Here is a 14105-nt window from a genome sequence, read left to right as displayed (position 1 = left end):
AGAAGCCGGCAGATCTCTGTGAGTTTAAGGCCAGCCTGGTCTTCAGAGCAAGTTCCAGGATGACTAGAACTACATAGAGAAACCCTGTCTTGGAAAAAAAAAAAAAAAAAAAGGAAAAATAGAAAGCAGAGACTGTGTAGTGAGGACAAAGGCATCAGAATCGCTTGGGAGCCCCTGAGCACACACAGGGGACCTTTGAGTATCATCTGGTCAGAGGCCCCGAGATAAATCCCCATCAGCCAAAGACAGATGTGCAGAGGCGGCTTGATTTTTCACCCATGCTTTGCCTCCCTGTATATAGGTGGTTTCTGCCCAAAATTTAGAACACACCCCAAGGTTTAAGAATAACTCTTTTAATCACAAACTATGCATCCACAATCACATCTACGCAGTCTTGCTTGGAGGTCAGAAAGTCCGCAATAGTGCTGAGTATACCAGAGATTTGGCACTTAGAACTCTTTCAGAGGTAAGAAAAAGCATGCCCCCCCCCCGCCCTGCTCCCTTGCTAGGGACCCCCAGCTAGACCATGTTTAGCTTAATGCAGAGCCGCTTAGAAGTCCTGTGCTAACTAGGTTAGAGCAGGATGCACTGTGGGGCCTGCCTCACTACCAGCCCCTGATGCTGCTGTTGCTGGGCCAGGCCCATGATGCCCCAACTCCCCATCACCCAGGATACCTACACAATGCCCTCGGTGTGCTTGCTCCTCCAGACCACCAGGGCAGTCATGAGCAGCGTGACTGTGATGGGGAGCATGATGAAGGGGCAGAGGATGCTGTTGGGAGGGTCCTGAAGTGCTCTGCCAGAGACGGGGCATTGGCTGAAGTAGAGATGGTGGATTGTGATAAAGAATTTGTCCACTTCCGGATTAGGCCAGAAACAGCCGATATTGTCTGCCACGTACTTAGTGCAGAAAGTGAGGTCCCCATAGCTCCTGTGGATAAAGAAAAGATGTTGTCAGGGACCCGGCCAGTGGCAAAGTAGTCCTTCCCCTCCTCCCAGAGCCCTGGGTCCAGCAGGTAAGGATGCTAGACAGTTCATGGCCAGTCCCAGGTGTGTTTACCAGTAGGCTCTTAGCCCAGCTCTTAGAGGGTGAGGTCCCAAGTGCCTGCTATAACCTTAGGCCAAGAGACTGAGGACGAAGCTGACAGGCCTCCTGCCCATTCTTGCTCCTGTTGTCAGTCTATCAAATGTCCCCACTAAGCTGCTCAATGACAGTGGGGCCATCAATAGGGAAGAAGGGGGTGTGGACAAGGATCTGAAGAAGAACTTCCGGCTTAGGCAAAGTCCTCTGACTTCTTTCATGTTTGTTTGTTTGTTTGTTTGTTTGGTGTGTGTGTGTGTGTGTGTGTGTGTGTGTGTGTGTGTGTGACAGAGAGAGAGAGAGAGAGAGAGAGAGAGAGAGAGAGAGAGAGAGAGAAAGAGAGAGAGAGAGAGGTGGGGGGCACCACGTGTATGTGGTGCACAGATGCTAGAGGATGACAATGTGGCTGCCTGGGATTGAAGGAGGCCATGGAGATTTACTTCTGCCAGAGATCCTGGAGCCCCAAAGCCCACAATAAACCAGCTTGTTCCAGGCCCCTCTGTGTGTCTTAGGAATCCTTGTCACCCTGGTAGAGGAAGGCAAGGCTCCCTTGGGAGAGTCAGTGAAGGCTGGTTCTGAACAGCTCGTGGCCATGGACTCTTATTAAATGAAGCAGAAGGAATCATTCCCAAGTGACTCCTGCCCTTGGTGCTCTCCTGAGTCACCTTCCAGGCTAGAACTTCCAGGTGGGGATCAAATATTTTCTTGAAGTGGAGGAAAAAGGAATGGGCTCCATCCGCCTCCCCAACTCACATTCCCACCTCCCAGACCTCTTCTGGTTAGATGACATAAGAAGAAAGGTCATTACGAGGGCTTGGGGTCAGTGGCTGTCTTAAGGAACTAATGGCCCTTTTGGCTCTTTGTCAACATGTCTACGGCAATGGCTTCGGTTGTCACCATCCCCTGGGTGCTCATGTGCGCCATATATGGAGCCTGCAGTTTCTGCAGGGGGCCTTTTTTTGCTCTGGGGTATTCTGAGGCTCAAGACCTTGCAGAAGAGGAACTGGAGCTGTGTAGGAGGACAAGGACTTGAATGTTGGAGGGTACGGGCGTGAGTGCTACAGGCTGACCAAAGGGTCGCTGCTTCTCCACTGTCGCCATCTGGCTACAGGGCCTAGATATGGCTGAGTGTTGGACTTTGCTTGTCTGGGTCCAACTCACTTGCTGCAGGGTTTGGAAGCCACAGTGGTCCACAAGCCACAAGGCTGGCATCGGTTCTTAATGAGATCCAGACCTGTGGGTGTTCCCAAACTCCTCTCAGGGGAGCAAGCACCCTCTGCTTCTGTGCATTCATAGTGCAGGTGCGGTGACTGGCAGGCAGGCACAGGCGTCTATCAGGGCTGTCATTACATCTCAGATGTGCATATTTAGGGAAACGACGCAAAGCAAGCAGGCCTGAGAATTACCTGCAACATGGGCACATGTGGCTGAGCATGTGACATGAGGAAAGAGGCAGAAATGAGTCTTGTGTGAGTCTACATGGTGCCCCCTACATACAGTTGCCTCTCATGGGGCACACATGCCTGGGGAGACCTGCAGCGCCAACATGGATGAGACACATTTCTGGAAACATGCGCAAATTGAAATGGCATCACCAGACTGGGAATCAGGGGCCTGAATCACTGGTGGAAAAGAGCCTCAGCCATTCTCAACATGATAGTAAAAAGGAAAATTAGGAGGGCTGGAGCTGGGGAGGTGGCTCAGGTGAGCATGAGGGTGTGGGTTTGGATCCCCGGTACTCATGGAAAAGCAGCAGTATGTGCCTGTAAGTTAGCACTGTAGGTGTGGGGGAGGAGGCAGACAGGCAGCTCCCTGGGGGCCCAGTGGGCCAGCCGGTGTAGCTGACACTGGAATCTCCAGGTTCAGTGAGAGATCTCATCTCAAAAAAATGAAGTGGAAAAAGAGGAAAGTACTTGGTATTGACCTTTCGCCTCCACGTGTGCATACAGGCAAGTATACTGTACCTACATGTGTGTGCATGCGTATACCAAACACAGAAACAGACACATACACACACACTCACATGAGAGAGACCCAGTGTTGTTGCCGGTGAGGGTGTGCAAGTGTCACAGTTCTCACCGAACGACTATAAACCTCACACTTGCTGGGATCCGCCAGAGCTGGGCAGTTGAGCTCCCAGTCACCTGAGTTTCATGAATGAGCCCAGAACTGTAGCCAAGTGGAGGAAGAAAAGATTACCCAGAGAAAGTGGGGCCTTGCTCCATGTAGCAAGCTGACAGCGGCACCCAAGCTGGAGCTTGTGTAGAACTGCAGGGGCCTGGCATTCTGGCGTGCCTGCCGCCTTGCCAGTTTCCCATGAGAAAGGCTCCAGGGATGCCGGTGATAAGGATGGGAGGGCGGGGAACGGGCACAGGGCAGCACACCTTTCCCACATCCTCCTGGCGCAGCAGCAGCCATTGCCCTCCTGTTGTGGGCCTTGCACCCTACAGGATGTCCAGCAGAGGTTTTCTCTACAATGGAGGAGGCCAGGAGGCTCTGTAGAGCCTTCCACCCCACTTCATCTCCTGGCCCCAGACCACCAGGCAGAGCACAGCTGCTGTAGATGCTGTGGCTGAGGGCATAGGCTCATCCAAATCATGGCTGATGATGACAGAGGCCTCTCCCATTCCCTGGTGACTCTGGCAGCAGGGATCTGTTCTGTGGATAGCTGGGGAGCTTCACAGGGTGACACAGGCAGTCAGGTGTTGTGTAACAATTTCCTCTAAAGCTAGAAGCTCATTGAGACACAGGAAGTTCAGGGCGGGAGAGACGATGGGTCAGTAGTGATAGCTCAGTAGTTAAGAACACCTGTTGCTCTTACAGAGGACCCATGTTCTCTTCTCAACCCCCACGTGGAGGCTCACAACCGCTTGTAACCCTAGTTCCAGTGGATCTGATGTCCTCTTCTGACCTCCACGGGCACCGCATGCACGTGGTATACTGACATACAAGAAGGCAAAACACCCATACATATGAAATAAATACAATCTTAAAAAAGAATGCAAAAAAGTTTTCTGGAGGCAGGTGGATTTCTGTGAGTTCAAGGCCAGCTTGGTAACCAAGGCAAGTTTTAAAGCCAGCCAGGGCCAGCCACAAAGAAAGACCCTGTCTCAAAAAAAGGGGGGCACAGGAAGTTCCTGAAACTGATCGGTGCATTAGGTCTCTCTTTCCCCAAGCTTATATAAGCTATAATGTCTGTTGAGGAGACTCGACCCAGGCTCAGATCAGCCAAATTTCCTAGAAGACACTCTCTGAGCTGTGGAGCTGCCTCTGAGTCATGCAGAGACCTCCAAGGCTCTAGCCTTCATAAGCCATCACCTATGCTGAGGTGGGCTTTTGGTAACGTGGCTGCCTTTGAGTCATTCCTGCTCCTGAAGTAGCCTTTCGCCTGCAGTCTTCTATGCAGCCCATATAAACTTTTACCTCCACCAAACTGGACTTCGGAGCTAGCCTTACTTACTTTATTTTTGATTTTTTAAAATATTTATTTATTATGTATACAATATTCTGTCTGCATGTATGCCTGAAGGCCAGAAGAGGGCACCAGACCTCATTACAGATGGTTGTGAGCCACCATGTGGTTGCTGGGAATTGAACTCAGGACCTTTGGAAGAGCAGCCAGTGCTCTTAACCTCCGAGCCATCTCTCCAGCCCCAGCCTTACTTACTTTAGTCTGTTGTTGGCTTCCCATCTGGGGTGAGTAGATGCTTGTATAGTATCTCCTAAGGAATGGTGTTATGGGACAATGTTTGTATAGTATCTCCTAGGAGAGAGCATCATGGGACAATAGGGAACAGCTGAGGACCACGCTGGGCACCGTCCTTCAGTGCCTGAATCCTTCCCTGAACACAGCAATGACAGCCCATCTGCTAGGGGATCTAAGGCCTATGGGTGCTAAAGGTGACCACAGCAACAAGAAATCCTTGACCTAGCTCAGCTCTTGACAGAAAGACTGGAAGGCCACTTAGCAGACTGCCAGAGGGGGCTTGCCTCTTCCCATATACAAATTCTTTTCACCTCAACTTCCACCACACAGGAACTCTCAGCAGTCAACTGAAAACTGTAAGGCCTTTGCGTTTAATAGCAAGAACAGAAATAGCGATGACCTAGACTGATGATCAGACAGTGCTGTGGTATAGTGCTATTTGGAGCTGGTCCTAATAGGGAAGTGGGTGAGACCTTGTGGGATCTCCTCAGGTCAGGGATTAGGACGGTCTCATGAGAGGGTGGTTGCAAGAGCCTGAGCCTAGATCACCAGCCTCTCTGATTTTCTGTCTGGCAATGGCCGCACTTGCTTCTGGACAATACCCCTACCATTGCCATTTGCCACAGGGCCCTCACCAGAGCCTCCAAAACTATGAGCTAACTAGTCTACCAGCAAAGCAAGCAGTTTACAAGGGCCAGGACAATAAAGGACAAGAAAGGGAGTCTATATAAACCAATGCGGGACTCCCGCAGAGCTGGAAACCTAGGAAGTCGAAAGGTTCTAGGTGTGGTGCGTAGGCTCGTCAATCCAGCACTTGGGAGACAGAGGAAGGAAAATTGTGAATCCCAGGCCAGCCGAGAATAAAGACGTAGTGAGACCCTGTCTGAAAATGGGGTGGAGGGAGAAACAGGAAGAGGAAGGGGAGGAGGAGGAAGAAGCCGTGGCAAGGAAGATTGCTGGGATTAGAAAGCGTCAAAGATTATACTTCTGAACACTTGCTGCTCTTTCAGAGGACTGGGATCCGATTCCCAGCACCACACGCCAGTTCACAATCCTCATTTACTCGACACCAGCCATACATATGATGGACATTCGTCCACGCAGGCAAAACAGTCATGCATAAGATACAGTGAGTTAAACTAATTCTTAAAAGACCATTCTTTGACTGCTGCTGAGCCTCAGGCTGCGTGGCTGGAGGAGGAGTTGGTGAGAGGGAGGACAGGAGGGAAGAAATTACCCAAACTGAAATGCAAAGAGGAAAAAGAGGGGAGGGCATTGCAGAGGGAGCCAAGAGCTGTGGGCACCTCATACCACCATGTGTGATGTCAGCTGTAGCTTGCCAGTCAGTCCTAGAGGTGGGAGGGGAAGGCAGCAGAGGAGAGAGTTGTTAAGATAATGGCTGGAGGACTGTCCCAAATAAAGGAGAGACCAAAACAAAACAAAACAAAACAAAAAACTCAAGGCCAGAGAGTTCCAAGCTGGACTCAAAACAAAGCAGCAACCTGTAAGCAAAGTTTTTCGCTGGGACCAGGATCAGCTCTGTTCCACCAGCCACTTCCCAAATAACCACTCAGAGACTTAATGTTAATTATAAATGCTTGACCAATAGCTTAGGCTTGTCACCAGCCAGCTCTTACAACTTAAATTAACCCGTTTCTATTAATCTATGTGTTGTCCCAAGGCTCGTTTAACTCATCTATGAACTTCCCATGTAGCTTCTTCCTTCTCTGGTTTGAGACTCCCCAGACTCTGCCCTCCTTCTTCCCAGCATTCTCTCTGCCCCGAAAATCCTGCCTAGCCATTGGCTAGTCAGCTTTTTATTAACGATGAGAGCAACACATGTTCACAGTGCACAAAAGGATGATTCCACAGCAACAACCAGCAAATACACAGAGACTATCAAACATGCATCAAAGCCTGAATGCCTGAAAAAAGAGTCTCGGGCATAAACACACAGAGAGGACTAGAAATGCCTATAGTAATGAACGCTGACTTCCCTCGAGGGACAGGCAAGTCAGAGACCCCCTGTGCTGAGTAAGTCACACTGTTGGCAGCCCAGAATCTAACACCCACCACCCAACAAATACATCCTTCAAATATCAGGATAAAAGAAGGATTTATTTTTTAAACAACAAAAGCAGCCAACAGAGTTCACAGGCCTGTGTACACCTCACGGAAGGTTAAAGAAAATTCTTTGGTCAAAAGATAAACCAAGGGAGAAGGTGGATCCATACAAAAAAGTGAAAAGCCCAAAATTGGTGGCAAAAAAATAAAAAATAAAAAATAGATTTTCTTACTTGAATCTAGAAAGTGTCTAAATGGAACAAAACTCATAAATCAGCCCTAAGGAGAGCCTTTGGGCATCTAAAAGGCTTTGTTGACGAAAGTGGGGGCTTTGCCAAATTCTGGCTTGTCATGTGACCTGTAAATTGCAATGCCAGTGTGTGCCTTTCCCCAGGTGCCTTGCCTCTGTGTTACAACCCACCCTGCCCAGGGGTATGTGGTCTTTCCAAGCAAGCGAAAGACTCATGGTTCAGAGAACACGAGTGGGAAAAGATGTAGGAAGTTGAGGGTAGCGTGGATCTCATCACGAAAGACTCTAAACACAGCAAGTTTAACTATGTCCCGTTTAAAGTCAAAGGCCACATTTGGAGCTGACGTCGGTCAACTGGGCATTAGTGGCGTTAGACTGTCCTTGTTCACCCAGACATAGTTTTGGTGACAAATCACCCGGAACAAAGTCCTCTGTAGCCTGGGGATGTCTCTGGCAGGAGGCGCCTTCTCTTCTTCAGTTGACCAGAACATCTAGGAGTCCCTGTTTCTGGAAGCCGAGTTACCACAGACTATACACCAAGGCTGCATGAGGCTGAGTGTGTGGCCCTGCTATTCTGGGACCTGGACTCTCTCCCTGATACCTTAGCCTTCTAGATTGAAGCCACCTACGTCTAAAAATATCTGTGATGCGGGGATGGCTGCCCGCTGTGTCTCATTTGTTTATGCAGAAGTGACAGCTGAGGCTTTCAGTAACTATTGTGCGTGTTCTATCAGCGAGACGAGATAAAAGAATTCCCCTTGGAGGGCAGACGTGCCTCTGCTGAAAGAACACAGAGATAGCTGCAGGACTCAAAATAGTCATGAAGCGTGCTCTGGCTCTATCTCCCTAATTTTCAGTTCTCATGTAACCAAATAATTATCCTTTTTTGGCTAGGACTCGCTATTCTGGGCCCCTAAGCAAACTTTGCTTGGAATGTTCCTGAGCACGACAGTGGGAGTTTTCCAAACCTCTGGGTCTCAAGCCATGACTTTGGGCCCTGTGGTTCATGACTTCTGACTCGCTGACCAGAGATGCACATAGAGAGTCTGCTTGACTGGGGACACCTTAAAGTTGCAGTTGTTCCCCTTCTGACCCCAACTGCCCTTAACAGCAAGCATCTGAGCCTGTGTCCTGCCACTTACCCGCTGGGTTTGCATGCCAGCTTCACCTCTTAGCAACCCTAAAGACTTTGTCTTCCGTGTTCATGCGTTGGTAACCTCACCTTAAAATGAAGAACAGCCCCCTGCCCTGGTGACTGGACAGATCCAATTACACGAGGTAAAGGACCTGAGAGAATGGGTCCCTCTTGGCCACGGGTTTTCTCTTTGCTTCTTCCTCAGCAACTACTAGAGGTTAAGGGCTCACTGTGTCTGCTTCGTGTCCTATAGACTCTTGACAAAATAGTCTCTAACTCCTCAGAAACTCCAAGGAGAAACCCTTGGGACTTGGTTCCCGGTCTTGGCACCAGCCTTTGCTGCTCTCCCCCAGGACAGTCCCAGCCTGGAGGCTCTGGCAGCTTCTGACATTGTTGGGGCAATGTGCTACGCTTCCCACCCCCAGATGACCCACTTGTGGCTAGCCTCAAGAGCCTGGCAAGATGCCAACCGTCATGGGTTGAGGGGGTTGGAGTCTGCAAACATGCAGGCAGGGAGTCCCATGGCTGGCTGACTGCATATTTCTTCTATAAGTAGAAACGATTAATAAGCATTTTAGAAGTACTCAGCCTCACTTAAGCAGAAACAAAGGAACCCAGGTGTGGAGGGACACCTGTAAGCCCAACACTTAAGAGACCAGGAAAGGAGGATCACAAATTTAAAGCCAGCCTACACTACATAGGAATAGCTTACCTTAAAAACATGTCATAAAGCATGGGTTCCTTCTCAAGTACTGCATGAACTGATGCTCGTAGTGCCCGCCTGTAATCCAGAACTTGGGAAGCACAGGCAGGAAGATCAGGAGTTCAAGGTCACCCTTGGGTACATAGTGAGTTTGAGGCAAGCATGGACTACGTGAGAATCTATCTCAAAATAAAACAAAACGTACGCGATGTGGACAAAGGCAGTAAGAGCGGTGTACAACTGAGGTCAGGATCATGAGAAGCAGAAACTGGCACACTGTAATGGCGCTTGGAGGGGCCCTTGGTATGAAGACAACTCTCAGAAAGAATTCTAGGACGCTATGGGGTACATCTTTGTGTGAAGATGCTGAACAAAGAAAGTGGATTGGTCCACATGGCAGCCCTAAAGTCTGCAGTCCTGGTAGCATGTCCCTGCAGGAGAGCCACCTTTCAGGGTTCCTCCTAACGAAGAGGCAGTAGGTTATGGTGGTCTGCAGTTAGTGTGCATTATTTTCATGGTTCCACAGAAGTTTATTTTAGGAGGAAACTGCATCTGAGGCCACTGCATTTCTAGTCAGTGCCTCATTTCTGGGACAGCAGGAGGTGGGCGGTGGCATACCACATGGGACACCCTCCTTTCTGCTTCCCCAAAACAGGAGGTCTCAGTGGCCTCCTGGGCATTGTGGGGACTAGGAATGTGTGTGTGTGTGTGTGTGTGTGTGTGTGTGGCTGTGTGTGTGGCTGTGTGTGTGGCTGTGTTGGGAGTTAGAGGCTGGGGTTCTGACAGACATATGTATATCTTCCCATTTTCACAGAAGAGGGGCCTTAACATGCCTCCACAGTTTAGCTCAAAAGTAGTGCAAAGAGAATACAAAATCAGTGACCTTGTGATTCTACAACAATCAACAATCTTGTCAGAAGCTCCCAGATCCATATTAGGCAGCTGAGAAAAAGTCAACAAATTCCCTAAGTAAAAGTCATAGGACAATATTCCTTGGCTCCAATATTAAAAACTAAAATGTTGCTGGGCTTGGTGGTGCAAGCCTTTAATCCCAGCACTTGGGAGGCAGAGGCAGGTGGATCTCAGTGAGTGCAAGACCAGCCTGGTCTATAAAACAAATTCCATGACAGGACAGTTAGGGCTATTACTCAAAGAAACCCTGTCTCAAAAAACAAAAAACAAACAATAAACCTACAGAAAAACCAAACAGAAAACTAAAATGCAATCAAGAAAAGGTTAATTGTAAAGAATGCAGTCTCTAGAAATGAAAGGTACCAAGTAGTTTGAGGGTCACCCAAGTTCAAGGGTCACCCAAGAGTTAAAACATTCATTACAGGCAGCTATGGAAATACAACAATATTTCAAGCATGGAAAAGTTAATGAAATCAGTTCCAAAATGAATTCTGAGAAAAAGTATAGTTGCAAATTATTATTGTGATATGAATACAAAATTAAACACAAAGCCAGGAGTAGTGACAGTGACCATTCATGTCTACCCTTGTAACCTAGTACTCAGAAGGCCGAGGCAGAAGGGTCGCTGGGAACTGGAGGCCAGCCTTGGCTACCTAGTGAGTTCAAGGCATATATATGGAGTCCTTGTACTAAAGGAAATCACCAATTCAGTATTTAAATCAAGGTTTTTAAGAAGGGCCTGTGAGGTGGCTCAGTGGGGGAAAAGTCCCTTGCTGTGCAAGCCTGGCCACCTGGGTTCAACTCCTGAAGCCCATGGAAAGAGAAAACAATGCCACAAGGCTGTCCGCTGACCTCCACACACGTGCCATGGCACCTGGACTTCTCCTCCCCCATCAATCATGCACTGCTGTGTGCATGTGTGCATTTAAAACCATTAATGGGCTGGGCAGTGGTGGTGCACACCTTTCATCCCAGCACTAGGGAGGCAGAGGGAGGTAGATCTCTGTGAGTTCAAGGCCAGTGTAGGCTGCAGAACAAGTTCTAGGACAGTCAGGGCTGTTACACAGAGAAACCCTGCCTTAAAAACCAATAAATAAAAATAAAAACAAAAGAACAAAAATACGTTAATGACCATTTAAATCTAACTTACTGATGCGTTAAAAACAATAACACGGATAAGAAAATTTAAAAGTTGAAACTTTAAAATAGCTACAATAGCTGGGCATGGTGTCTCACGCCTTTAGTCCCAGCACTGGGGAGACAGGGACAGGTGAATCTCTGAGTTGGAGACCAGTCTGGTTCACATAGCGAGTTCTCAGCTGCGGCTACACAGAGAAACTGTCTAGAAAAACAAAACAAAAAAGAAAGCTACAACAAAACAAGCATGATTCTGAAGGGTCACATCTAAAGGGGAAAAAGAGAAGAAGCATTGACTTTAAAACCAGCAAGTCAACTAGAGAAAGTACCAGATTAACATGTAAATAATGTACAGTGTGCTGGGCATGGTGGAACACACCTTTAATCCCAGCGTTCCAGGCAGAGGACAAGTGGATCTCTGTAAGTTTGAGGCCTGTCTGGTCTACATTATAAAACCTCACCTCAAAAAATAAACAAATAAAAAGCCAAGAAAGAAAGGAAGAACAAAGGGGTGTAGAAGGCCCCTGCCAAGTGCCCGTACGCTCTGTCTAGCTGTGCAGAACATACAGAACATAACATCCAACGTTACATCTGCCATCATAAAATCATTTCAACATGTCAAGGGGGGATAAATAGCATTTGATGCTGAGAAGCTTTTGATAAAACTCATTTCTTCTTATGACTCTGAGACAGAGTCTTGTTATGTAGTCCAGGCTGGCGTCAAACTCATGGTCTTCCTACCTGGCCGTACACACCACCCAAGCCAACACTTATTCCCGAGACCTCCTCTGTCCGTGAAGAGGCCCTTTCCTCGTGGGGCCAGGAACCATCCCATCGGTCAGGAAGAAGCTGATCCTTCTGAAGCACTTAGGCCCAGGTACCTTCTGGATGGTGGTTTCTGCCTTTGGTGACAGAGCGTCTACCCAAGATTCCAAAAATAGCCATAGGAACTTTCTGCGGTGGGCAGAGGCTGCTTCTCCAATTGCCGAAAGTCCTGATGTCCTTAGTGCAGCATGGTCAGGAATGGAGTGAACAGCCAGGGCTACCCGAGCAGCTGCACAGCTCTCCACTCCAGTGCAGGAGAGCACAGCCTACCCAGTCTACTGGTGGTGTTCAGACAAGCCAGGGAGCTGCCCAGGGCTGTAGGAGGCAGCAGACAATAGAACCCCCTTTCCCTAGATACTGGGCGGATGCATGAGGAAGTCTCACTAATTGTTGGATTAAAGCACTTCAACCCGTTCCTAGGCTAGGAAATGTGTGCTGGGCTGGTGGGATCTGCGCTGGCTGGGCGTCTTCCCGAGATTCTCATAGAGCGACTGACCCACTGGGCTGTGCAGTGGGAGCAGGGAGAAGACAGACACTCTACAAGGGATCCCTCCCTGTGTTGGGCTACCCAGAGGAGCGCTGACTATCAAGAGGTCCCTGTGCTTTTGCCAGCCTGAGTGTTCCACTAACCTTGTGGCAGGCAAATGAATCCTTTAAGATGACATTCTCCAGAGCTATATAAAAGAGACTCCTGATATTGAAGCAAAGCCGTTTCCCAGGCAGTCCAAGGGATTTGCCAGCTTGGGCATTGTACAAGACATGGCAGCTTGGGTAAGGTTCCAAGACCCTGGGACCAGTAACAAGCAAATAGCACTAGACTAGTGCAGAGCCTCTATAGTCCGAAGTTGCTTGCCTCACACATGCGCACGCGGCACTCGCTGACCGCTGTTGGGCACCGCTTCTTTCAAGAAATCAAGAAACGGGACAAAGCACAAACGAAGGAACTCTGGGAGGGTCCTAGTGGCAAGAGGGAGACTCCCTTCTGGGTCATGGGTGACCCCACACAAGCCCTTGAGAGCAGTGACGAGAATGGTGTCTGTGCCCACCAGAGGGCACCATTCTGGCCTTCAGGTCTGAGCAGAGGAGCCTGGGGGAAGTCTGGAATTTCTGTGTGAGCTCCTGGTCTGCAGAGGTGAGTCCCCAACTCACAAACCTGTGGGAAATGCAGCCTGCACTTGGCAGATTCAGAGCTGGGAATGTCTCTTTGATCCCAGGGGAAGGAAGATGTGAGGGCGGGGAGAAAGTGGGAGACATCAGGGGCACGGGTGTTCCTCGGTCGAGTAATTTGACCCATTCCTGCTATCTGCCAGCTCTGCCCACGGGTCACACTGTTTGGAGGAAGGGTGTCCCTCTTCCCCCACAGGGCTTTAGGCTTGCTCAGTTAACAGTTTGCTGTCCACCTCTGTGAGTGATGTCATCTGTGACTGCTGAGCTGCAATGGAATGGCCACTCCGGCATGCTCATCTGGGATGATGACCCCAGGGCTAAGTGGGACACCACTGAGCAGAGTTTGTGAGGGCCCGCACTGTCCCCATAAAGAGGAGTGCCCAGCCAAGGGGGCTACTACAATCCAGAGACCCTGCATCTTGCTCTTACATCTCTGGAGACTGGGACATGGGTTGTGTAGGGAAGGGTAGTACAATGCTATCACACATTCACTCTGAGCCAAGGCCTGGGGCTCCTCTAGCCACAGGGCAGTTGTAGCTCAAACACTTACTCCTCGATGACCTGCCAGGCTTCTTCAGCAAGGTCCAGTCTGGAGAGAATCAGGTCCAGGAGGCAAGGACCAGATGGGCTGTGCAGGCTCCAAGGCAACAGGGATGTGGAGTAAGGTGGATGCCAGGAACCAGGAGGGTTGCTGAGGCCCAGGCAGGCCAGGCCACATTGTCTCCACCACTTGGGACTGGTGGCTACGTCATGATAACTAAAGGCATATGAAATGGGGCTAACTTGAGAGGGAATTACAATATCATATACCCTCGTGGCTGGCTTGTTAACACATCAGATTCCTGAGATGGTTAAGATGCCCCCTTTCAGAGGGCAGAGAACCATGGTACCTGCTATTATAGCGAGCTCACTCCTCACCCAGCTTTGGGACTGTAGGTATATGTGTTCCTGCTATAAATCAGGGTACTCGCTGAGGAGACCTATAGAGAGATGGTAGAGGGCCAGTGCAGAACCCTCTTCTACCCATGCGGCTGCTTCCTCTGTCCCCTGAGAAGCCTCTTCTGTTCTGGCACCTTGTCCCCCTCTCCTTCTCCCCCCACCATTCCCACTCTTAAGGCTCCAGGC

General features: G+C 49.4%; 1 protein-coding gene across 1 annotated transcript in view; it reads right to left on the bottom strand.

The window, feature by feature from the left end:
- Positions 1-337: 337 nt before the first annotated feature.
- Positions 338-14105, bottom strand: part of Ramp1 (receptor activity modifying protein 1) — a 48712-nt gene continuing 34944 nt past the window's right edge. The window contains exon 3 of the mRNA XM_048441844.3: positions 338-931. Coding sequence (XP_048297801.1) covers positions 676-931 — 256 coding nt within the window. The 3' untranslated portion in view covers positions 338-675. The remainder of the gene's footprint in view (positions 932-14105) is intronic.

Source organism: Myodes glareolus, chromosome 1 (assembly GCF_982192425.1).
Source record: "Myodes glareolus chromosome 1, mMyoGla1.1, whole genome shotgun sequence".
NCBI classification, from domain to species: Eukaryota; Metazoa; Chordata; class Mammalia; order Rodentia; family Cricetidae; genus Myodes; species Myodes glareolus.
The sequence above is the reverse complement of the archived record's forward strand: the minus strand, read 5'-3'. Positions and strand labels throughout refer to the sequence as shown.